Source organism: Parambassis ranga, chromosome 12 (assembly GCF_900634625.1).
Source record: "Parambassis ranga chromosome 12, fParRan2.1, whole genome shotgun sequence".
Taxonomy (NCBI): domain Eukaryota; kingdom Metazoa; phylum Chordata; class Actinopteri; family Ambassidae; genus Parambassis; species Parambassis ranga.
This window is the reverse complement of record NC_041032.1, coordinates 4397001-4424463: the sequence shown is the minus strand read 5'-3', so window position 1 is coordinate 4424463 and position 27463 is coordinate 4397001. Positions and strand designations below refer to the sequence as shown.

Here is a 27463-nt window from a genome sequence, read left to right as displayed (position 1 = left end):
CATCACACAGATGTCAAATTCCACTGACCCCCACACACACGCACACACATTGCACTGGATGACAAAGTCTAAAAAAAGTTTGCTTAATGTTGTACAATTACACATGCTTCATTTATTTGCCTTCAAATTGAACATATTGCATAATTAGGAGCAGATCTAAGGAGGTATGTGTAGTTTATTTTGACAGACCACAGGCCAGTGTGCTGCATCAGGGTTTGGATGCATTGTTTTGTGTACAGTCTGTCACTGAAGTCACCCACTCAAACCCACGAACATGTGGCTTTTGTCCTGAGTGGGAAAGGATATAATTGGCATTGGGACTCTTCTAATTTTAGCCATTTTTTGGGAAGGTTGGAGCCGTCACAGGCCTTCATGTAACTTCTTACCACTTTCTAGCCTCGTAAAGTTGAATGTAGTCACTTGGAAAAAAAAAAAAAAAAAAAAATCTGATTCCTGCTTCTGTGCCGTCCACAATAATATCAACATTTCTCATTCCCCGATCTGAACTAGAAGATTTTTTTTTCCCTCAGAATAATAAGTTTTGTTTGAACTCCAGCTGCTCCCGAGCTTCTTGGATGAGACGCCATCGTCTCCCTGCGTTGAGGGCACCACTCTGAGTAATGTTTCAGATGGCCTTGGATGTATTGCTTCTGGAATGACTTCATTTTTTCCACCAAATAAACTACAAAGCTAATCCCACTGTGTGGAGGTCATCAGACGTTTTTTTTTTTTTTTTTGTATTTTCTGTACTTCTGTACTTTTTTCCTCTTTGGTGGTAGATGTCATCATTATTAACATGGCTGCATCGGGCCTGGAGTGAAGTTTTTTGTTGTATTCTTTCTCTTAAAGTCACATTTGACATTGACAGCTTATGTTTCATACTGCATAATGACACGTACAGTATTTCAAGGATAACAGGAGCTGACATGCTGTGGGCCGGGGAAGTGATAGCATAGCTACTGACAGGCGACATTTCTCTGTACATCAATCTACATAAATGCATGTAGCGTTTTATAGGCGATCTAAATCCCTTCTCTTGAGATGTGGATGATCTGAATTGACAACTTCTGAAAGCTTTTACTTTACACTACATGTCCATTCTTTGCATGTGGCATCATAAGTCAAAGATTTCTTCATGCAAATGAGGGTCAGCAAAAGAAAGCTTCTGTCTCTATGCTGCAGCACCTCCAGTTATCTTGGAGCGTTTTCTCCTGCCTCGTGTTTGATCAGTTTGATTTGTTCAAACAGCCATGGCTCTGTGTGTTTTCCGGGCAAACTTTTCCACTCCACAGGTGGCGTATCTCAGTGTACTTTTCATTTATTTTTAATGACGTGGCCCTCTTGAGACCTTTTGCTCTCGCTCTGTCATCGCACGATCGTCCTCTGAGGGTTCCCTCAAGGGTAAATAGCTAGAAGGTGAGGTCGCTTCTTGGTTAAGCGTGATTCTGTGACTGCTGAAGCTGCCAAGTCCGATGACGGGGGTGTCTCATGGGGAGAGGGCGAGAGTTCTGTGTCAGCAGCAGGAAGCTTCTTGTGTAAAAGTCCCACAGTAAGGCTTGTAGAGAAAAAAAGATCGAGAGTGTAGCGACTTCTGATGAAAAGCCCAGAGCAACACAGAAACATAGGAATATGCATGATGTGTCCATACACAAGAAATAAAGTCAAAGACTGCAGTTCCTCAACTGACCTCTCGAGGTGCCTCCAAAAATAAGTCAATCCCCACAGAACCATGATAAAATGTCATTTTTATAGCCTGGTTAATACAACACAAAACGGCTCATCATATATATATATATATAGTGTATAAATATGTATATGGCCTATTCAAGAGATTAGTGCCGCCTGCACTGAGCATCAGCTCCAACACTAATCTAGCATCATACCAGGAAATAAGTGGATGACATTGAAAACCACTTCAAAATGTTCTGATTTATGGAACAAAAAAAGAAATTCCTCTATAATTTACAGAATGAAACTTGCACATAGTCAATACTAAAGCCACTGCCGGTGTTTTCCTTCTGTCAGCACCGTGCCCTGAAAGGAAGCCTGTCATACACACACACACACCACACAAATGTGTTATAGACCATTCACATATAGCATGTACTAGCTGAACGCACACAATACACATGCCAGGACCTCACCTGGCTGTTAAATACTTTTGTGTAGTTTGCCAAGCCAAGCACACAGCAGTTGTGTGTGTGTGTGTGTGTTTGAAACAATTTTCTTTGCAGTGCAGGTCCGTCCACAGCCGACTGCTGCACGCTCTCCCGTCTGCCTCAGGAAGAGGTCAGGCTTTATGAGTCACTGTGGAGCGCTTGGACCTGCCAATTAGGCAGAGCCCCTCCAAACTCCACACTGGTGTTACACCCCGTAGGATTCGCATGAAGTTCTGACACATTCGCATCCAGATGGGGTTCATGCAAGCTAGGAGGCTATATGCCATGTTTGCACATCACACCTTAAATGACAGGTACTTTCTAATGTAATTATGAAATTTTCACATGTTGGGACAACAACATGTTGTATCCTCCTCAATCCTTCTGCTAATTTTTGAAAGAATCAAATCATATAAATACAAATTAGAATGATTTAAGTGTTTCATCCAGTATTTTTTTTTTAGCATCATTCCATCTATTAGTAATTCAGATATCTCTAGAAGCTATAAGGCACTTTTTAAAAAAGCAGTCCCTTTTCACAGCATTCCTGAAGCCTTTAATTGTTGGGCTTTTTGTAGTCGATCAAAGTTACTTAGACAAGCTTTAGAAGCACTTGGGTGTATTATCTGAAGAAAAGTAGCTCGCTTAATAAAAAGACTTGTGGCTCGGAGAAATTGAACAGTAGGGAAAATGGCCTCATGAATGAATTAGTCGTCTGCAACAGATTACATCCGCAATAAAATAGCATGTTTTTTCATTTCGACCTTAGCCAGCATGAAAAAAGCCCCGTCGTCACCTTCAGCATAATATACTTGGCTAAGTGAAATCTACTGTCGCATTTAACTGCAGGAAATAATTGGTGTGTGGCATCGCATTAAAAATGTGCACATACTGTACATATGTACCATTAGAACATAGAAGTGATGGGTGCTGGAAAAGTGTCTCTGTATACCTTTGTATATATTCCATTAAAAATCAGCCTTTTCTAACTAGAATAGTCATTCACCACATCAACAATGTCTAGACTGTATGTCTGAGTACTTTAATTTAAAAGACATTTCCAAGTGACCCCAAACGTTTGAACGGTAGTGTATGCAGTGAGAAGTTTAGCTAAGATATGTGGAGCACCACAAATACAAAATCATCAATTTTTTTTCAGGTTTTATCGCTATCTGATTCCGATTTCTGTCGCTAATGCCTCAAGTTTGGAGTTAGCCGCTAAAAAAAAGCGCTACAGTTGCGTTTAGGTCAGTGGTTCTCAATTATTTGTTATCATGCCCCCTCAGCGGACAATGGATCAATGTTGGTTGCTTTCATGTCCACTGGCAGAGTTTTTAGGCATAAAACACAGGTTTTTCCTCATTTCCGACCGTATTCACGGTAAACCCAAAGGCTACATAGGCTTCGTCGTATTTCCTGGTCTTTTTATGCCGGTTATCGTCACTTGCTTTCCTTGACTCTGACGCCTCCTCCGTTTTTCTTTTCATTCATTTCAAAAACTTCTCCATCTCTCCTCCTCCATTGGCTCTATATACACAGGTGCACCTTTGTATTTCTTCTAGTCTTTTGGTTTGCACCAGCAGCCTGTTGATACTGTCCCCCTGCCTCTCTCACCCCCGTGGCACCTCACCATGCGCCCCACTATTTAAGAAGTACTGGTTTAGGTAAAGTTGAGAGATCCGTTGATCTAGCTTTTGCAGTCCTATTCCAATACCCAGTGTGGATTTTCGGAGTCAAGTCTACCAGCATGATGTGTAGCTGATGCATAACTGCATGCTTTAGAAACATAGAATTGAAGTAAATAGATCTTAGATCGTAAATAGAACCTTAAAATAGTACAGTGATAGCTTTTGAGAATTGGAACAATCAGCTTCATATTACACATTCCTTATGATGATGGCCTGGGAAGGACACATACTATATAGGCAGTATAAAGTTTGGCAAAGTCTGCAAACATCTCCCTCTGTTTGCCTGTTACCAAGGCGACAAGACTTGCACCTACTTATGTGACCACAGGGGAACTCAGAGCACCACACAAATAAGATTGATTACCTAGCAGTCATGAGAGTCTTCGGTGGGAACTGTAACACAAGTGCCGGGCGGTGTTCACAACTTATGAGCAACATAAACGCTGTTATGTGTGACATGAAGGAATCACAAATTTTATATTGCGGATGGCGTAATTAGAGGAATCTACAAAAGGCCTGAGAGGTGTTTTTTGTTTGTTTCCTCTATTGCAGCCTGAATAAAGCCATCCATCTTCCCTCCCCCCTTTTACGAGTTGTTTCCGCCACTATAAAGTGTCACCAGCACTCAACTGTCTCCTATTAAAACACCCACTCTAACAAAAAAAAAAAAGAAACCCATGTGGGGAGGCTGCCCGGAGCAGTTCGCTGTATGTTTCTCTGAGGAACAGAAATGTCACCAAGCAAGAAAAACAGCAATCATTTCCCCGCCTTGCTCTTTTTTCTGCAGCATTTTTTTTTCCAATTCTCCATGAGGTCCAGGAAGCAATGAATAAGCAATAAGAATTACATGCACAGCCCAGAGACTAAACGTGTAGGGCGGTGTGCTTCCACACATGTCTACCTCTTTTATGTTGCTTCCAGCTTCTGCCTATTTGGCAAATCCTATTTCCTAGAGTCTGCCTGATCAGGATCTTTCATTGTTGACAATACACAGAAGGTAGGAGACAGAGAGAATAGAGGGTGGAAAAAAAGAAAGTAATTGACGCTGCATGTAGCCCAAATGGGCTAGAAACACTATATTAACTGCTTTCCATCCTATGGCACTTCCACCTTTTCACAGTATCCCTTCTTTTTGCCTTCCAGGTACTTTTAGCCTAATGTACCATTTGATGCAATAAAATAAATACATCCTTGACAGTATCTGATATGCAAGAAAACCATCCCTGTGTGGTGCAAATGCTCACCTTTGACATATGGGTAAACAAATTTGAAGTTTTTCAGGACAGATTGCAGTTGTGGTTTTCTTTGATAATCTGTGCTTGTGCTCCCGTGGGACAAAAACAGGAGAAAACACATTATTGTAATAGCTCTCCCTGCCTTTCAGCCTTGTTTGGGCTGCTTTAGAGAATACCATTAAACAAATTACCTCTTCCTCCACTCAGGTAAAGCTTGTAACAGATGCTTTTCAGAATCAGTTTTCATAGAAGCTTAATGGGTTTGGTGTAGCTGGTGGTGGGGTGAGGATGAGCTCTGCATGTGGAGCCATGTCACATAATGTGTTTCAATGTCACCTTCTAAAATCAGGCCTAATTAAAGAAACCAAATTGACCTACTGTTGTTTTTTTCCCTCTCATCAATTCAAACTGTATTTCAAGGATTTTTTGTGTATTATTCAGCTCTTGTCAAAGGCTTGTTCTTGTCACACACATTGCAAGAGATCCATCCTTCTTGCATTATTCATCTACTGGCTTTGTCACAGCCTTGACCTTGGTCCTTGTCACTGTAGGCCAAAAGACTCATGGGAAGTGTGTTTGACCGCCGTGATGGTTCAGGGTCAGAGCACTCTTGTCTAAAGTAGATTTTAGGAGAACGGCCATCATTTTCAGGTCTGGACCGACCAACTAATCAATTGTCTCCAGGGTTGATAACAATTCAGACAGTGTCCCCTTCCTGAAACCCATAGAGCAAAGTACTAAGGCAACGGTGGCAATGAAATGCTGCAATTCTGTGGGAAGAACCTTGAGATATACCTGGTTTATGTAAGGCAGCCGTGCCTTAGGTGGCACAGCGGCATTGGTAGTATGATCCACGGCTCTTCTACCTGCCAAGGGCAAGACACATGCCTTAGTGTCCTTAAGCAAGACACTAAAACCTCTCAGTGGCCCTACATGGCACACCTGCTGCCACTGTTGTGTGATCTATGTGTGAATGGTGAAGAAAATTACAAACATCTTTGAGTATGACTAATGCAGATAAGCCTGTGTTTTTAACACATTGTTTCCATTGTGCAGTACACATACAAAATAAGTCGCAATCATTATTTCTGGATTTGGTAAATCAGCACTCAAAGAAAACTGATTCCAGAAGAATGACTTTGTGTTCCCACGTGTCGAATGTCCTCGAATGGCGTCACCTTAGCTGTTTTCCTCTTCTTGCTGCGGCATGGTCTTGATTTTGGTCTCATTGTTTCAGTGTTACATCAAATTTGAAATCCAGACAGTCCTTGTGCTGGGAGCTGTTACAGTACCTTGCTGACCTTTCCATGGTCTTCTGTGGTTTCCTTCATCCCTTCTTGTTTTAGCAGTGGTTTTGGAGAGCTCCGCTTGTACCGCTTTGTGCTCGATTAACAACGCTTGCGGTTGCCAGACTTGTCCGTTGGTGTCATGTCAGCGGTTCTAGTGGCCACGTTACGTCATCTTGAGCACTTTAAGCAGCCCTCAAGCAACAATACAGAGATCAAACAGAAGACAACACACCACCTACCTGTGGGTAGAAACACATTCATATACATGTAGCCAAGAAAGACATCTATTAGAAAGCTGCACTGATGTAATTCTGAATGGATGAAAGGTGGTTGTGATGTTGCTGTTTTCTCCGGGGACTGAATGAAAATACTAATAATATCCTCAGATCCAGGTAGCCTCCCCCTCCCCCCCAGCTCTTGCAGATGACAGGAGCGCTTGTCAGATTCCTCCACATCCTTCTAGATTCAGGGTTATTGAGAGTGTCATTGTCTCTTTGTTTGTTTTTTGTTTATTTTGTTGCCAACTTTTTTATGCCCATGTAAGAACTAGCTGTCCTGTTCACTTGAAGTTGTTGTGATTCGGAGTTAGCGTCTAACGACAGACGGGTCAGGGCTGCCCTCAGAGGGATCAGGCGTTGCATCAATAATAAAAAAAGCACTTGTCAGTTTAGATTGTGCGGTGTGTGAGAGCTAGCCGCGTCGATGAAGAAGTTGACACCGGTAATGTCATTTAGGTGGCAAGGTTGAGATATTGCCTGGGTGCTGCTGGGTGCATTTGATTTATTATTTTGGATTTTGATTCAAACCAAACAGGATAATGTCTTCTTTATGAGGCAGCCTTAACCAATGGAAGGATGAGAAGAATCCTTTTTTTGTGGTTGCCCTGGCTGCACATTGTGTTACATTATTAAGACATGTACACCTTTTTGTTGCACTTAAATGGTACAGGGCAGTGGCAGGAGGTGGTGAGAGTGGTCTAAAAGAAGAATTGTGATTCCCTGGCCTTTCTCATGCCCTCTAATGGCACTGACCTTATGGAAAAAAAGCACGGTTTAGCAATAAATTTAGACAGGGAGAGAGACGTGTACGGCCTGCTACCTGCACTTTGCGACAACTTAAAACTTAATGGATTTCTCTTGTTTGAAAGTTACCTCCAGCGTCTTTGCTGGAGAAAACACAAAAGTAGGGACTGTTTTGCGCATTGGCCCTTCTCTTTGCATTCCTGTCAAGACTTAAAAAATTCTTCCTGAGAGAAAGAAGTACGAAAAAAAAGGTAACAATACCTTTTTTTTCGTACTGAATGGATAAGAGACTGCAAATGTGCCACCGAGGGACACTTTACTGCATTTCAATCTGAGAGAGGAGAGAAAGGATGAGACCAAGCATAACAGCAGGGTGTTGTGAAGAGAGATTGACTACCATAAAGTTCTGCAAGGAAGTCCATCTGTCTGCAGCTGGATGTTTCATCTTTAGTTAGGGAAGGAAAACTTGCTTGTTTCACTCTATTATACAAACAGTGCCATATGAATAAATAAGAGCTCCTATGGGGTCATGGCAACTATGGTTATTTTATGATAATGAGAGGACATTTTTCAACACTGCAAGTCCCTATTTTTTTTAGTTAATCCTGAGGCACCTGAGGCAAAAGTTTGTTCTTTTTTCATTAAGCATAGCAGACCAGAATCAGAATCAGAATCAGAATCAGAAAATACCAAACTGCAACTTCTGGAGCTGGAAAGTGATCTTTTAGGTCTGAAAAGCTCTGATTGGTCTATCCCTTTGATGTAATATTATGATGTATTTATTTATTTATTGCTTTTATTATATCTAAGGGAACAGGAACTGCATATTTCATGTGGTGCATTCAAGGACAGTCAGACAATTCAATCCCTGGAGATTTCATCTGATTTTGTCAGCTTCTTTAATTTAACTAATTTTGGCTTAAGATGATGCATATTTAAGTGCATGGCCCCCTTAGCTCTACTAAGGCTCCACCTCTTTACCCGTGTTTGGTTAGCCTGGTAGTTCACGCACTGTATGACATCACAATAAGTTAAACTTATTTTAATCCAGTTGAAAAACGAGGTTGGCGATTTGCTAATTAAAGCACAACTCAAAGCACTCAAACTCAAACCAAGAACTCACTCCTATCCTCCCCTCTTCCTCCTGACTTTTGTACCACTCTTTTATCGATGTATCTGATCCACTGAGGACCCCTTTTCCTTCATCTTTTTTCTAGAACTGGGTAAAAAAAAATGTGGATCCCCTTTTTTATGTGTCCCTTCCCTTCCCCCAGTCTTCCCCCTCCCTGCTCTGTCCCTGGTGAGGCTTGCTGAATGGAGACCCATAATGAGCCTCTGTCTGTTCCAGCTGACACAGTGAGCTGTCTGAGGTTGTGATGTGTTTCTCTCCAGACGTCTGTGTGCAGAATAAAGGGATTCCTCACCCTAAAAAAAAAAAATGTTTCCAACTGCCACGAGGGGATGGAAGAGGTTCAGATAGCAAAGGCCTGTGGCTTAGATGTGTGATACACACAAAAAGCACATATCTAAACAGCAGCAAAGATTACATTTCTGGGGGTCTAACCTTTTTTTTTGTGTTTGGAAAACAGCCCGTTTAAGAGTCTTCTGTACTGCCGTTTTGCATCACTTTGGGGATTTCACAATGAGCTTTCACCCTCTTTGTAACAACCACGGTGAATCATTCAGTTTGTTGTGTTCTCTGAAGCTGTGCTATGCATCGCCGCAAATTGCCTAATCCAGACTCTTCATCGCGAGGTCCCCCACCTTCGGTGCGGAGCAGGGTTTGTTTTTCATTAGGGTAAGTGAGGCAGTTGGCGAGAACACATGTGTCTGGCAGCAGCAGTCGGGATGACAGCCTGACAGGGCCTGCCTGGAAGTGCAACGTCTGCCTCTACATCTGAGCGAGCATACTGATAAACCTGGCTGTTTTTTGTTTTTTGTTTTTTTTTTTTTAAGTCATCTAGGTGATATTGTAAGCCCTCAAGAGAAATTCAACATTTAAATCCATATGCAAGCAAAGTGAGGTGTGATGATGAGGCTGAAAGTTGCAAAAGTTGCAGCCTCCAGTGATTGACACATGTACAGTCATGTGAAAAAATTAGGACACCCTTTGAAAGCATGTGGTTTTTTGTAACATTTGTAATAAATGGTTATTTAATCTCCGTTTCAACAATACAGAGAGATTAAAGTAATCAAACTAAACAATGAAAACTGAAGAAAAGTCTTTTCAAGATCTTCTGTAAATGTCATTCTACAAAAATGCCTATTCTAACTGAGGAAAAAGATAGGACACCCTTGCCCCTAATAGCGAGTGTTACCTCCTTTGGCTGAAATAACTGCAGTGAGACGGTTCTTGTAGCCATCTACCAGTCTCCGACATCGGTCTGAGGAAATTTTACCCCACTCCTCAATGCAGAACTTTTTCAGCTGTGAGATGTTTGAGGGGTTTCTTGCACGTACAGCCCTTTTCAAGTCACCCCACAGCATCTCAATGGGATTCAAATCTGGACTTTGACTTGGCCATTCCAGGACTCTCCATTTCTTCTTTTTCAGCCAATCTTTGGTTGATTGACTAGTATGTTTTGGGTCATTGTCATGTTGCATGGTCCAGTTCCGCTTCAGCTTTAATTTTCTAACTGATGGTCTCACATGTTCTTCAAGCACCTTCTGATACACAGTAGAATTCATGGTGGATTCTATGATGGTGAGCTGACCAGGTCCTGCTGCAGCAAAGCAGCCCCAAACCATGACACTTCCACCTCCATGCTTCACAGTTGGTATGAGGTTCTTTTCTTGGAATGCTGTATTTGGTTTACGCCAAACATGTCCTCTGCTGTTGTGTCCAAATAATTCCATTTTGCACTCATCTGTCCAAAGCACATTATTCCAGAAGTCCTGGTCTTTGTCAACTTTATCTCTGGCAAATGTCAGTCTGGCCTTGATGTTTCTCTTGGAAAGCAAAGGTTTCCTCCTTGCACACCTCCCATGCAAGTTAAAGTTGTACAGTCTCTTTCTGATTGTAGAGGCATGTACTTCTACATCAACAGTAGCCAGAGCCTGCTGTAGTTCTCGAGATGACACTTTAGGGTTTTTGGAGACCTCTTTTAGCATCTTGCGGTCTGCTCTTGGGGTGAACTTGCTGGGGCGACCAGTCCTGGGCATGTTGGCAGTTGTTTTGAAAGCCCTCCACTTGTAGACTATCTTCCGGACAGTGGAATGGCTGATTTCAAAATCTTTTGAGATCTTTTTAAATCCCTTCCCAGACTCATAGGCTGCTACAATCTTTTTTCTGAAGTCCTCTGACAGCTCTTTTGCTCTCACCATGGTGCTCACTCTCACTTCAACAGTCAGGAGCACACCAAACTAAATGTCTGAGGTTTAAATAGGGCAAGCCTCATTCAACATGCAGAGTAACGATCTACTAATTATGTGCACCTGGTGTGATATACCTGTGTGAGATCTGAGCCAATTTAAGAGGGAATACATGTGAGGGTGTCCTATCTTTTTCCTCAGTTAGAATAGGCATTTTTGTAGAATGACATTTACAGAAGATCTTGAAAAGACTTTTCTTCAGTTTTCATTGTTTAGTTTGATTACTTTAATCTCTCTGTATTGTTGAAACGGAGATTAAATAACCATTTATTAAAAATGTTACAAAAAACCACATGCTTTCAAAGGGTGTCCTAATTTTTTCACATGACTGTATGTCATCATGTTGGATGTTAATGCATAAAAACGTGCCCAGAATTTTACTTAAATATAATAGTGGATATATGTTTAGAGAAGTCTGTGCATTACTGCTCCAGTGTGGCATCTCTCTTGTTGGGCTAATCGACCAGAATTCCATACACTGAACCTCCTGTGTTATGTATTATACAGTATTTATTGATCACATACAGAATGAATGGCACCCCAGGACCCTGGCTGGTGCAGAATGTGTGGAGAATGGATTTTTTTTTACTGTATGTTTGAACAGTAGGACCTAATTGTGCATTGCATTGTGTGCCTTATATGGAAGGTATCAGGATTATCTGATGTTGAAGTTTAAACTAAACCTAACAGAAAAAGCCAGTGTTATCAGCGTATATAGGTATATTTTTTGCCATTTTTTCACCTTGAGTGAAGTGGTTGACACCAGAGATTTGTACCTTTCTGACATGTGCACAAGCAAATTTCCATAGTTTTGGATAAAACATAGCATGCATTGTGCTTCCCTTTTCTTAACTGGCCCCACCCATCTAAGATTGACAGGCTGTGGTGTTTTTTTTTCTTTCTCTCAGACACACACAGAGGCTCATATGGATATCTGCACATATTGTCGCACATGTTCGAGTGCACTCACAGAAGTGGAAACACCAAAAAGAAAACACTACCCACATCCTGTTTAGTGACATCCCTGCAAGCCGGAAACCTAAGATTCCTGCACTTATCTAACCACACTCTGTGTAACCTGGCAATCTCTGTCGAAAAACATTCCCTTGATGCAGCATCATCGCTCATGTGACTCTACTCTGATGAAAACACAAATAAAATCCCTTTTGGCTGCAAAAAGGATTTGGATGTTTAACTCTGGATACAGAGAGAAGAAATAAATGAGTTCAGGTATGTTGAAATTTGAACAAAAGGTGCACAAATGCTCTATAATTACATAGAAGTAATGAAAGCCAAAAACGCTGTAGGTGCGCATTTGAGAAAATCTATGTGATGTTCCTGTCCTGAACTTTGTGAACTGTGTCTGATCATACATCGACTTATTGTAATTACCAGTTTAGACCTGTCTGATGTGTCTCATTGACACCCCACACAGTGTGTGGCATGTGACATCATCCATATTAGTAGCCAGAGGTCTCCCATAGGTGCCAGCAGGTGCCATTCTAACTTTTGCTTTCACTTTCTGGATTGTTTTACAGAACAAACGTGCTTCTGCTTGTTTTGCATAAAACACATCCTTGTTTGTGTTTTGGTTACCATAGTTACAACACCCCCTGCCCCTCAACTGCCCCTTCCACAATATAATTTGCTGCCTGATAATGAGGGACAGACACCCTCTGATGGTCAACTCCTGTTATATTACTCCGAAATTTGTATGTATGGAGGATTATGGGTGAGGATACATACTAAAAATTCCCTGAAAGAAGGATTTGGTGTGAGTCCAAGCTTCATTAAATGTCCAATAGAACAGTCTGTCAGCTACACTGCAATGCATCCTTGGAAGGATCCTTTCTACACTGCTTCTTATACCTATTTTTGAACATTCAAGTTATTGCTAGAACTTTGTTTAATTTTTTCAATATTCAAATTTAAAATTTTCAAACATAGACCACACAAAAAATATCCCTCCTCAAAAGTAGACAAATAAAGTTTGAGATCTGTTGAGTTTAGGTGACAGTGGCTTTTTCATGTGGCTGATGACGTTACAGCCCATGACATACTGGCCTTATTTAGGTCATAGCAAAACCACTTCCTCCCCTATCACACTCTAAAAACATGCAGTGTAACAACTACAAGCTACATAATATTAATTGATTATCAGTATTAATAGAGTTCCTCCACTTGTCTGAATGTGACAAGGATTGAGATTATAAATACTTACAGCTTGTGTGTGTGTGTGTTTGTGTTGGAGATCTAAGCCTGATTGTGGCAACAACAAAATGCCACGATTCTCCTCAGTGACACGCTGGCATTGGCAGTGACATTATCCAGCCTCATGAGAGGGAATTATTCACTAGTGTAGAGCCATGCTATGGAGGCCACCTAACTTTCAAGTCTCATCCCCGTCCCCCACACCCACCCAAATCCGCCCACACACAACAAACACAAACACTTCTTTTTCATCAGCATGCATTATTCTTTTTTTTATGTGTGTCTGTTCACATTGGCTGACAAGCACAGTTAGGTCGGCGTTGCCCGGAGCTCCAACCACATCACACATACAGCTCCCTCCCTCTCTCTCTCTCTCTCTCTCTAATGCTCAATATTTCTGTTGCACGGGCTGTTAACAGTGTTTTCAGAGTCAGGGGGGATGTGAAAATATTCAGCGAGAAGTGTGTGTGTGTGTGGGTGTGTGTGTGTGGGCGGGGGGTAAATCTAAAGGGATGGTGCAAGCGTTGGCTGACGCGTCTGGCCATCCTGAAAGGTTAACAGGCACCAACCTCCCCTTCCGTCCGATGTGACATGACACTCTCACCGCTCTTGTCGCCCGGTTTGATGTGTCAGTTTTTTCACGGTTCATGAACTCGAGGTGGTGGTGGTGTTTGGGTGGGTGGGGTATTTTTTGTTGTGTAGGACATAATAAAAAGTGGCAGCTCTGAGGAGAGGAGTCACTTAATCATTTATTTATTTAGTTTGATTTGTTCACATGAATGTACGATGGAACGCACACACAGATAGCATCATGTACGCGGCCACCTCCCTCCTCCCACAGAAATGCATTGTCTCCCATCGGAGAAGACATTAATAAGAAATGAGTTCTTTGGAAGTGTGGCTGTCAGATCCTTACACACTGACATAATCTTGCCCAGAAATAACCTCCTCCCACTTTTTTTTACCACACACTCCCCCACATTCAGTCTCCCACTGCAGTGTCCTCAAAGGTGCCTTCTTAGCATGTAATCCAAATGTTCCTGAAAAACACTGCACGCCTACACTGCTGTAATCCCCCCCAACCCCATCCACCCACAGCTGCATGCATGTTAGCTGGAATTGCATAGTAGTCTGTACAGATTTCTTTCCCCTGCACCCACACTTCCATTCACTACAATATGTAAACAAACTGTACATATTTTAATGGATATATTCTCACAGGACATACATTTTTTTATATCCTACTTTTGGAATGTTCTTTTCAATCATCTCCAGTAGCATCCCCATCTAGTCTTTCTTTCTTTTTTTGATGTGACACAAACGGAGCATTTTCACCTCCCCCCCAACTTGTTATTGATGTACTGTACATCTGTGATATGTCTGTCAGTTTAGTACCCCTGGTAATGTGAAGCACTGGGTGCCCTCTCCGTCACCCTAAAAAACTCCCTTCCCTTCCTTGCTCCACACGCACACACAGATCACAGATTTGATTCTCAGCAGGATGCTTTCTCCCCCCCCCCCTCCAGTGTGATACAGTAGTTACTGCCCCTCTTTTTTTCTGTTTTTTCATGCCTCCACACTGTGATTAGGAGGTGAGAATTGCATGTCAGGTCACTGCTGACACTGACAAACTATAAATGATCTTACATATGGTCAACTTAAAAGTGAATGATGGTCATTGGTTAATTTATTTAAGCAAATTACATATTAATGTGTACATCATATAATGTTGTGCATGCATATCATGTTGAAATCTAAACCTTTATTTTTATTTTATTTTGCATATACACAGAAGAATATGAACCTTCTAGTTCTTGCCAGACATGGTTTGCCTCTGAGACATGCATGCTCTGTCCACAGTATGTCACACCACTCCATCAATCTGATAGATGATGTCGGACTTGCTGTCTCATCCACCCGCTGCCTCCCATCCCTCTCCTCTCCTCCCTCCGGCTCATTTCACACTTCCAAACTTCCTCTCCTTTCTACCAGGCAGGCACGTCCTGTGAGAACGGCTCTTCCTTCTTTTTTCCTGATTTGCACCTTCTATATTAACCGTCTCGTGGAAATGAAGACAATGCATGTTTATCGCATTTATTTCCAGTGCAGATTTCTCACAAGCGACACGCAACATGTGAACGTGCCCATCTGTACCTACAGATGGCCTATATGGGCGGCACAACCCACGCATGAGAAAAGACTGCTTTTGTAGTTAATGTATTACTTTGAGCATTGGTTAAACTTAAGAAACTACTTTAACTTTACTTTTATACATTATTGTAATCTGATCCCTCACTTTGATTGACACTTTCTTTGCATTTGTGCACATTCCATTATCTTGCATGTACAGTACAGTACAACTGATCCCACATACAATAGTAACCTATACTGTAGATCAGTTCAGATGGAGAAATATGCAGAATGCAGCAGCCGTGGGGCAGATACATTGTCATGTCAGAGTCCTTTGATCTTATGAATAATGTAAAGGTGCATGAGCTTAAGAAGATTATTTTTGTGGATATTAGCCGATAAAGATTTTTACCTGCTTTAAGGCAGATTTTATATTAATCTGTATTTTCCCATTACATTTGCAGGATTTTCCTTACACACTGTTTGTAGATTACAGTGCTCCTGACCTGATATTATGGTATTATTCCTATTTGTGCATATATATATTATATATATATATATATATATATATATATATATATATATATATATATATATTTTTTTTTTTTCTCACTAGTCATTATTTTGGTTCTAAAACCCTCCTCTGCAAAGTCATTAAAAATTAAAGGGTTTTTTGATTATACCATAATTCCTAGTAATTAAGTTCCCACGCAGGAGGTTCCCATTGAGACATGAATCTGCATGTCTACATTTGATTATAAGAGACACACTTGTCTGGGAATCACCCCCATCCCCTTACCCAGCTGTGACCCTAGCTGGAGGAACAGCCACAGCACCTCTACTGTACTTTCCTCTTTTTTTTTGGAATTATTTTGACACTTCAGTGCTGAATGGAATGTGCTCTGATAGTTCAGATTGCTCCCCGTTGCCTTGTGCTCCCCTTCATCTGTCAGCAGCATTAGGTGTCCCACAGACAGGGTCTTAATAGTGGTAGAGCGAAGGGGGACAGGGCCTCTAATGGAAGCCCTTTGTTCACTTGTCACTTTCACTGCTCCCATGGAAACATCCTGCTGGCCAATCAGACCAGCCCCCCACCCCCCAACCCCCACCACCCTCAACCCTCCAGCCCTTAGGTGGTGGTCACTGCCATTCTGTCAACACTTTGCTAAAGGCATCTATCACACACAACTATCTCAAGTTCTTTGGTGTTTTGTGTACGTGCTTGACAAATGGTGTGTTAACGTGAACAAATACGGTGTTATCACGCTACACAAAAAGCAGCACAGGAAGCAAAGTTGTGTTGTTATCCTTTGGTAATGCAAGGAATAAAAGCTTTATTCTTTCATGTTTATGATGCCAGAGTTCCCAGCTTATCCCCTCCCTGAAGTGTTATGAATAGCTCTCCACTCGACTTTCTATTAGTTGAATTTAAAGGTGGCACAGGCTACATGCACATCCCTCCCATTGGGTAAACACTCTGCTGTGTGATAAGGGTTTTAGAGAGAATGGAGTATTGGCAGAGTTGAAGGGAGAACGGATATCTCAGCAGTCAGTTTGAATATAAAGCACCAGTGGGTCGCTGTAGGATTCATCTTGTGGACATATCACTTCTCTAAATACAGAGGAGCACAACTTATTTCAGACAAGGGAACGCCGGCCACTCACGGGTAAATAAAGACGCCAGTAAGCTGCACACTCTGGAGAGGCTTCGGCTCCAAGAATTTGTAGTGTAGTGGTACAAAAGTGCCTACATGGTACATACAGAACATCATTGACGGCAAATTATAGTTATAGCTGAGCGTCAGTGATATCAGTCATACGTTTCTAAAGAGGTATTTCACTGTGGAAGCCTCACATTAGTGCCATCTTGGCAGCGCCATAGTCTGTCTAAACTGTTTATTACAGGCAAAGAGGTGGAGCTAAGAAAGCAGCAGTTACTTGGCACCCGCCTGTCACTCAAAGTGATACACCCACAAATTGAATCAATGCAGACCAATACTGTTTTTGTACCAGCCAGTAAACACGGTCATTTCTGCTCTAGCATGGACATTTAATGATGGGTGTCTATGGGGATTCACTCATTTTTGGAGGCACCCCCGGAGGCCACAGGGGGAACTGCAGTTTTGGACACTCCTAGGTCAGCTCCATTTCTTGTGTGTTTCTTCTGTGTGTGTGTGTGTGTGTGTGCGTGGGTTTCTCTCAAATGCCCATCCAGTGTATGGCACATGCTGTTGTGCATAATATTCTGTGACACTAACAATCATGTTGTCACTTTTTTCCTATATCCTGCCATCTGATTGGCTGGCTACATTTTAACAGGTGTAGCTAATAAAGTGACCAGGAGTGTGTATATGCATGAATTGAATGCTTCAATAATAATTAAACATTAGTGGCAGTTTTAACATTTAAAATGGCATGCAACCACTTAGTATTAGATCTCTTAGATTTGCAAGAGAATCATACAGAACTCAAAGAGCCAGTGACCTCTGGATCCTACATTTCCCACAATGCAACGATAAACATCTTCTCCTCTTTTCATATAACAACTCTTTTGTATAAAATCACTAGAGTTTGACTAATAAAAACATTATGCCCCCACCGCAGTCCCTTATCTCCCCCAGCAGAGGGGTGTGGGTAGACCTCCCTCCCACAGGCCAGCTGGATTACGCATGTTAATCTAATCCCATTCATATTCTCACTGTTCTGTGTCAGACTGACGAGCACTGGACCATCTTATGCCTCACACACACACACACATACATGCAGGATCAGGTGCCCAAGTCTGATAAGGACTGTGTGTGGAAATATTAGCCTCATCAGCCCAGCCCAAAACACATCATGGGAAATCCCATGTCCTCCCATGATCCCCAGTTTGCTCTTATCACCGCAACCTGCGCCAAAGCCCTAAACCCTAGTGTCGCCACACGCCCCCAGCAGCTTTATGCCAAGGATCATCTCCGATGTACACATGGGCCGAATAAACCCCAAAATGCTGTTTACTTTTCAGAATTGCTTCAGTTTTTGTTTGTGATGGTTTTGTAAACATATGATCGCTGAGAAAAGCTTTGCCAATGATCCTACTACATTTACACTATTGTCAGTAAAATGTATATAATAATATGAAATTTATTGTCCTTAGAGTCCCATAGAAAAGTGCTAACAACAACGTGTGGCACCTTTGTCATCATAATTCTTTTTTTTTGGTGTATATTATCACCGCCCTCTATATGATTTTCACATTTGCTGCTTGTGTAAACAGCAGTTTGTTTTTCTGCCATGTTGGTCCATCGCAGCTGAAAAATGTGCCGGAAAGCCTGTGTAATAACTAATGGATTGAAGGCAGCAGATGTTTGTTGTTGTGATGTGTGCCAGAGTGTATTGTACGGCGACCTGACCGGAACTGCCACGCAAACAGATAGCAGACAAAACAGATTATAGGTCTGGCAAGCTGATAAATGAATGCTGGTTTTGGATCAGTGCAAAGGATTGTGGGAGATCTGTAAAGTGACCTAATTATGACCCAACTCTTGGTGCTAGTAAGCCAGAAGGTGCATTATCATCTATAAGTAATGGATGACTGATAAACGAAAAGTCATCCACTTTTACATGGTTACCGTTAAATGAATGTGCAGTGCTGGTGTTTCTGTTCATCATAGTAACTCAGAAGTTCAGTTTTCCCTGAGATATTGTGGGTGTGTGCTAACACAAATCATGATTTTTGGTGTCAAAACGGCAGTAATTAGGAGAAGAATGACAGCCGTTCCACATGGGATTCAAACCATGGTATACCAGGTAAAATGTTTCTATTAAACTGCCCTGATCGTTCTCAACATGAGCAATTGAGTCATTTTTTCATGACTAATTAATCGGATTATAGTGCACCTAGTTTACTAGCTATAGGTGTATGAGAGATACCCGCTGATAACTTGCATTTAATGGGATGACAGGGATCAGAGCAAGAGCTGATTTACTTTATATCTTATATCTGTATATTGGGAGCTCTTGTTGTGTCACCATGTTGCTACAGTAGCCCATAAGGGATCAAATTCTGGTTCTGATTTTAACATTTGTGTGCTGATGTGTTGGGTTAGTGTGTGTGGACTTTGGTTGCACTGGGGTTTACCACATTACATACCAGAAAATGTGATTTTATTATACACAAAAAATGTTGAATGTATATTGAACCTTATTAGGTGCCTCTGCCCCCTATTGGCCAGTTATGTATCATATGCAGATGTACTGTCCCACAGATCATGGTTTTATCATGTTGTCTGTGACTCAGATTTAATCGACACACTTTGCTTCATTGCAAAAAATTTTGCCTCAGCGTGCATGCTCTAGTTAAAGCAATATTCTCAATTGCACTTTTTTTTTGTCACAGTTGGCCTTTGGGTCAGTGATGGCCCAGTAGGTCGGACAGTTTGTAGCCTACAAGCAGCTGATGAAAGTATCTGAAACATGACATGACACTGGGGAAATTTTCATCACAGCAGGACGTCCAGTCATTCTAGCATGCAAATGTCAAACACACATATGGGAAGAGGCATAAAAAATGTTTTAAAAAGTGGGCCAAACAAAATGTGTACTGACTCACAGAAAAATAAACTTTCCACGTGGGCGCTCACGTACACACTTTCTCATTTCCATTGTGATATTTTTCAGTAGTGCACTAAGATGATAAAAAGCAGCTCGTGGAGAGATTGCACGTCTGATCTCGGATTTTTTTCTATCTGCAGGATAACCTGCAGCCAAAGATGAAGAAAACTCCTCAACCCATCCCGTGTAATGATTTTCTAATGAAAATGTGTCCCACAGATTAATTTGAGTCCTTTGTTGTTTTCAGCTCTCGCTCTGTATTTCTGCACAGCGTGAGATAAATTCCTTTGGTGCGAGGCGTCAGCTCTGTTTGAATTTATCAGAAAAAGGGAAAGGTTGTTCTGCATCCCTCCTTCGCTGCTTTGTCAGCTGACACTGACACTTTTTGCTCAAACGTGTGTAAATGCAAGCATCAAATACAAAGTGTAAACTCGTCCTGCTGCAAATATGCTTGCCCGTGACCCTTCCTCTGAGTAGGTCAGGAATTATACATCTGCAGAAGAAGAGCAGAAGGCAGAGGAGATGGTTTAGTTACTCACCTTTTTGATACAACTCTTTTATTTTCAACAAAGCTTTTATTAACCTTCGACTGAACTCTCACCTGATCTTGAGAAAATGACTTTGACATCCATATGACAGGGCGTGCACACACCTACCTGTGGTCACAAACTCACACTTGCCAGTCATATATAGGATATTTTCTGTGGGGCAACCTGCAAGTTAGCATGTCATGAGCTCCCTTGCCAAAAGCCAGTCGGATCTTTATTTAGCTTTAAGATTATGGAAGAAAATAAGCCATAAATTTGATTTTATAATATTTAAAATTACAAATCCTAAACATAAAGGGCTCGTGTTGTGCTATAATTGAACCACAGCATGCTCAAAGCGACAACATCCCCAGCAGTCTAGCGCACTGGCTACAATACAATGCTTTGATGACATTAGCCCTATCTGGCCACCTGTTTGCTTGGAATTGTTGAAGAGGAATCAGCAGTCATCATATATTAGTTAGAAGTTGTTTTCTCTTCATCCGCTATAGTTGCATTACCATATTCTACAAATAAAATCACAGTCTCAGCAGCAGCAAATGGACCGTTTCAAACATCATCAGCCAAATTGACCTATCTTTTGCAGATCTTTTGCCTGAGGGGGTTCACCAGAAAGCTGCACTACAGCTTGCCCCATATTGTGCATATCAAATGCTTGGATTTGAGCTGCCCTATAACACTAACAGTATTGGTAAAATGCTTAGCAACAATATAAATGGACTAATCCTTTCAAGGCCAAAACATGAGTTCTTGAATTCCATCAGTCGTCATAGCAAGTTATTTTGTGCCTGCTCAGCAGAGCTGCTCAATAGAATTATCTTTGTCTGACTCCTGCTGAGTCACCAAATGCCTACAAGAACCTCTCACCACCACCCCTCATTCCCAAAAAATCCTCCTGCCTCCCTTTCTCAGCCTTAGGCTGTAACACTGCCTCCCAATTTGTTATGTTATGATCTGATTTTTGCGAGCAAGTAAGCTAAAAGAATAAGAAAGTAACAATCTTGTCTGCACCATTGTCGAGTCGTTCATAAGTGTTATTAATGCCGCTGGGCTCAGGAAGCTCAATGATAGATTTACTCAATGGTAATGCAGAGCTATTGGCTTGGTGAGAAGAAACCCTGCACGCGAAGAGGGTAAATCTATGGCGTCTCCTGCTGCTCTACATTTTACAGTGTAGTCAGAAGACTGTGATACATTTTTTAGTGGTTTGGACGCTGTACTCTGGATGTGAAATCGGCTCTGAAGTTAGAGTGGTGACTTTCAGCTTTAGTTTGTGTTTACATCCATGCCAAATGAATTTTAGATGTTTAGACTAATGAAGACTTTGGACTCATTTTTTGCAGTCTTTGAAATATTTAGACCTCTTCTGGTGCTCTAAGGAATGTCTGCATCCCACTGCTATCACTTTTTGTCTTCATCTTAAGCAAGTACTTTTGCTATCAGTGTGTTGCTGCATTGTCTAACGAAAGTCTTTTTTTTAAATACATTTTACATTTCATATCAGATGAAAGTCTTCTCTTTTGTACATTTGAAAATATTGACACTTGGATCTTGTCCGTCTCTACCCATCTTTTTTATTGCTTTCTCTATAGGCTGGTGCCACATTGATCTGTCTGTCTTTTTCAGATTTCAGACAGTGTACAGCCTGTTTTGATGGAGCTTGACATCGTCTTACACGCAGACATAGTCACGCGTAAGTGAGCAGTTGCATGTCTGCTGATGTAGTGTGAAAATGGGACAGGTCATGGACATGGCTGCGACACATTGGCAGGTGTTGACCAGGCTGAAGCGATCTATCGTGTACAATTTGCACACGTTAGCCACCGCTGCCCTTCCTGCCTTTCAAGCTGCGCAGGTTCAGACCGAATCAATGTTCTAGGTCCTGAAGCTAAATAAGCTCTGAAATTGATCTGCCGGTACATATTCGCATCAATACTTCATCGATAGCTGCAGGAAATGCATTTCTCAAAGGCTTTAACATCATCTGCATTATGCTAAGCTAACCCACATTTTCAATCAGTGACATAAGTAGGAACTCTGTGCATTGTGTGTGTGTGTGAGTGTGTGGGGCCTGGATGCCCTGTGTGAGCGTACAGCTGTTTTTTTGGCACTGATGGGGGCATGAGGGTCTTTCAAGGCCCTCAAGCCAACCCGGAGGCTTTTCTTGCACGGGCCGTGAAATCCCCTGTAATCAAGCAGCTGGAAGGTCTGCTTTGAGGGGATTTAGTGCAATGTGGCAGGTGCCAATCTGACTGCAATCAGGATTTACGCGGGCCAGGCTCCTGATGGCGTTTAGCAGTTTTAACATGAGCTGATGCTTCGAGACTAATCAGTCATTCATGAGGTTTTCTTGCACAGCGCTGGTTGTGTAAAGGCATGCTGCAGTGTGTGTAGTCAGATCTAACACATAAGAGTGTTTATAATCCACATTTATGCATGATGGCAGACGTACAGCCTTGACCTTTTTTTGCCTTTTTTTTTATTATTTCTCTTTGTGCATAGAGACTTTTGTTAGAAAGACCTCAGTGATACTTGGAACTTACTTTGCACTCTAATACTTTTAGTTATTTGTGGCTTGTCTTTCACAAGATATGAGAAATCTCTATTCCATCACAAAATCTGTGTAAAGTCCCACATAATAAAGGATTTGCACTGAGCACAGTGGGGTTTAAGTGACACAAAACTAAAGCATTCCACCTACACTGGGGTTCAAGACTATAAGTAGGCTACCACCTTGCACACCCGGGTTTGAGTCGGGCTTCAACAAAGACAGAGGGTTTGAGCCCCCACAAAACCATTGATTGGTTGCCAACAGAACTGGACTTTCAGGAAGCACACATGGGGTTAAAGTCCCAAAAAGGATTTCCAACTAAGACAGTAGGGTTTTGATACACAAAAAAATATTAAGGATTTTCACCCAGGACACTAGTGTTGTTTGTTGTGATGACATTTGCATTAAGCTTCAGAGAGACAGTCAATAAATGCAAAAAAAGTAGTCACAGAACTTTATGAACTTTATCTCAATGAACTCAAATGCCTGTGGTATGAATTCCAAATAATTGGTATTAAGATGTTGCCAAGAAAACATTTCACACACCATTGGCAAGCCCAGTGCCCAGTACAGCCTCAGGTTTCTCTTCTTGGCTGACAGGAGTGGAAGTCAGCATGGTTTTCTGCTGTTGTAGGCCATCCGCCTCAAGGTTGGACGTGTTGTGCATTCCGATTAGTTTTTTGTTTGTTGTTTTTTTTTTCCTCCTCACCACAGTTATCTTACTTACTGCACCCTTTGTGTCACTTCCCACCAGTCTAGCCAATCACCTCTAACCTCTTTCGTCAACAAGGTGTTTTTGTGCAGAGAATAGCCATTCTGTGTAAAGTGTCATGTTTGTGTTATGTTTGTATTCAGTCTATTTTGTATTTTTGTGTTGTACTTTGTTTGTAGTCATCAGTGTGATGATAGTACGCACTCAATGTCTGGCTGCAAGCCCAGTTAATTAGGCTGTAACCCAATATCCAGCTGTATTTATTGAAGGTTTAATGCCCCATTTTTCCTTTTTAATGTTTCTAATAATAACATCGTTTTGTAGTATTTGTATCCTGGCTGTTCTTGAACCTATATAGTGGTGTCATATTAATTATATGGTCTGTTGAGTGGAAGGATGAGCATCATACAAAGTAGAAAACAAATATAAAAGGGAACAAAAAAGACATGGAATAAGAGGAGGTTTGTAAAAGGCAAAAACTCCCAGAGGCAGTGGGACAATCACACACACACACACACAGAGAGAGAGAGAGAATCAGTCGTCCCTACACTGTATGTCTATTATTGATGGGCACGCAGGGTTCCCACTCAGCCATCTGTTCTCAGCTCTCCCACTCCGTGCCCCTTTCGCTTCATGCCTACCACTTTGGCAGGCTGGCATAAGCAGAGCAATGCTGTCCTATCAAAGTGTGAATTCTTCATAAATATGTCACAGTACCAGAGAGTGAACTGAAAAAGCCCAGAGAGAAGGAAATGTGGAAAATAAATAGTAATGCAATTAATTTTTCATTAATTCTGCCTCTTTTTTTTGGATGACTTCCAGCACATTGATTTGCACTGCATGATAAATTCATGCAACGACTGCATCAGATATAAACAGGATTGGCAGTCGGGGGTGTGTGTTTTGTGATGGGCTGTCAATACTCCTCTCGTGTGCCCGTTTTCAGATCTTAATCAGATCACAGCCACGCCCTCCTACTGTTAATAGCATATGGCAGCAGTTTTGAATGGTAATTGATGACCATGCATATTCACTCAGAGATGAGGCCCACGGTTGGTTGCCAAGGGGAACAAGTTACTCCATCCTTTTTTTTTTGTTTTGTTTTGATTGGCTGCAGGGTGGTCACATGTGGTGTCACACTTGGCTCCCAGCTGGGGGCAGAGGTCGCATGTGGTGAGTCTGGAGACTAGTTAAGTGTGGCGTGTGTTTGCAAACACTTGGCCTCGCCTTGCAGTTAATCTACAACTCAGCACACACAAACGACTTCTTACGTTGCACGCCATTTTTTTTTTTTTTTTGCACAGATGCGGTAATGTTGTCTGATTCAAAATTGATCATATGTGAGTAAAGGGGTATTTGTTTGGGCAGGCAGGGATGGGGTTGGGGGGGGGGGGCTTAAGAGAAACCTAAGCTATCTCTCCATCATGTGTCTTTTTCATATTCCTAGAGGGGTAAAAGAGGCTTTATTCTGCAGGCCTGGCCTCAGAGTTAAGACCCCCCGGGGAGTACAAGATGAGAGGGAAATTAATAATGTGTAGGGACTCAAAGGCTTTGACTGAACCACAGGATCAGAAGAGAGTGAAGAGAGTGTGTGTTTGTGCCAGAAAAGGAAACAGAAACATGAGGCTGAGAGAGAGAGAAAGGGGAGAAAATACAACCAGACCATCAGGCCACCTTCCAGCCAAGGCTCGAAAAAGGAGTGACATTATGAAATGGATAAAAAGAATGTTTTAAAAGGGATACTCCACTCAAAGGTTATCCTGTAAAAGTAGCTTTTTCCACAATCAAATCTGTTTAGACTGAAACAAGAGCGCTGCATTAAATACGTGAGAACAACTTTTTATGTCCTCTGAAAACAGACTGCAAATGTGCATCTCTCACCAGAGCCAGAGGGAGTCACAAACAGACATGATTTTTTTTTTCTTCACATTACGGCACAAAAAAAAAATCAGAACAAACTTCTACATTTAATATTAATAGACTTCTGTGTGATGTGATGTGTGAAAGTCGCGTGAGCAGGCTCAGTGCTGGCACACTCTCATCTCCAATCGCCAGCCTACTGCAGCCAGTCCGTGGCCCCGTTGTGACCTCTCTGGCTGTAATCCAGATGCCCCGCTATAGCCTTTGAAACCCCGGACAAACCGGAAGACCTGAAGGCAGCTGGATCTGACAGCAGATGATCACACCAGGCTGCATGAAATATTAATTGGCGTTAAATACCAAAATGTATCCACCCAACACCCAACATTCTGTATTTTTTCTGCTTTCCACATGAGACAATGTGGACCAAAAAACAAATAATGAAGATGGGGCAGTGTGCCCATATGTGATCCCTCCCTCCCAGGACGGCCAGGTGGGCAGAGTGCCAGAAAGCAAACACAGTGGTTTCTTAAACATCGCCTGGCTAAACAGAGCTAAATTAGCAATCTATTCTTCTTTGTCTGCCCCTCTGCACAGTGCTGTTAGAGTATAATATGTTAAGTAGGTGTGTAATGGTAGACCGGCCCCATATTGGAACCATTAAGCATGAACATGACTGCCTATTACACGGGTCTTTAGCAACACAGAGAAATAACCTCTTATCTTCTTGTGAAGGGGGGAAAAAAAAGAAGCTTCGTCGAGGTTAGACATAAATGAATGTGATGCATTCTCCATGTTGTGTTAAACACAAGAGCACCTTGAATAGAGAGAGTGAAAGGTGTTTGGTCAACAGCGCTTCACTTTTGAGTACTCGCCGGTCCTCTTGAATGACAGCCATTAGCAATTTGAATGTTAAACACCCCTGATTTTTCCCACATTGTGTGTTGGGAGAAAATAGAGGGGGTCCGACCAGAGGGTGCCGCACCTGCTGACAGGAGAGAGAGAGAGAGAGAGAGAGAGGTTGAGATAACAATTTTCTCCTCCCTGTAGAGGAGACATCTGGCAACGCCACGCCGCCTCAACCACAAACACACCCAGGAGAGGGTAATGAGGCGTAGTAGTCAGGGTTGGGTGTGTGTTTTTTTTTTTTTTGTGTGATTTTGGGGTTCTTCCTGAACTAGACTCTGTAGAGCTCACACCATCTGTAGTCAACAATAAGTGGCATTAGATCAGCTTAGATATAAACGCACACATTTGTGTATGTTGAAATCGATGTCACTATTAGCATTGTGACCTGCATCCATAACCAAACACATAGAACTGACAGCATCTCTTCTTTAAACTTGCTGCCTTCAAAACCTTGACTGTTTACCTCTTTGTTTATTTCAGGTCATCTCCGCCCTGTCGAGGATCTCCCACCACAGCATTGCACAAATCAAAGGCATCAGGTATGTGCAGAAATTCCTCTCATTCATCATCTGAAGCCTTCCACAACATATATATATATATATATATATATATATTTTCTTATATATTAAAATGCATGTGGCTATTAACATCTGCTGCTCATTTAAAAGGCAATTTCCATTTTAAGCAATTAGCTGCAGCTTTTAGTCGCTATTATCTCACAAGGCAAAATAATCCACAGCGCATTTCCATCTGTCACTCAAACAGCACAAATATTCGCAGCCACCAATAACGCTTTCTAGCTTAAAAAAAAAAGGCCTTTTTGATTTCTCTTCATTTGCTCGATCTGCTCGCACACCGGTGCCGCATAAAAAAAAGCCATTTTATCTGACGGAGTAATGAGTTGATGGAGCGCGCCCATTTGGAGCCATGCCAGGAAATGAAGAGAGGAGAAAGAAAAGGGAGAGAGTGACAAAAAAAAGAGTGAGAGAGAGCAGGTCCCTTGTCATTAATAAAGACAACACAACCTGCTGACTTGCTTGCTAATTCACTGCCTGTCCACACCGGCCATTTTGCTGTAAAGTGTAAAAATCAATACACATTTAAAGCTTGGTGTAATTCACACTCAGAGATTTCCCATAAATAAAAATATTAAAGTTCAGAATCTCAAATTATGGGACAGG

The 27463-nt window shown here is 41.8% G+C and overlaps 1 protein-coding gene across 1 annotated transcript in view; it reads left to right on the top strand.

Annotated features, from left to right (window-relative positions):
- vav2 (vav 2 guanine nucleotide exchange factor) overlaps nucleotides 1-27463 on the top strand; it is a 115942-nt gene that overhangs the window by 44076 nt on the left and 44403 nt on the right. Inside the window, exon 3 of the mRNA XM_028418493.1 lies at nucleotides 26763-26821. Within this exon, the coding sequence (XP_028274294.1) occupies nucleotides 26763-26821 (59 nt within the window). The remainder of the gene's footprint in view (nucleotides 1-26762; nucleotides 26822-27463) is intronic.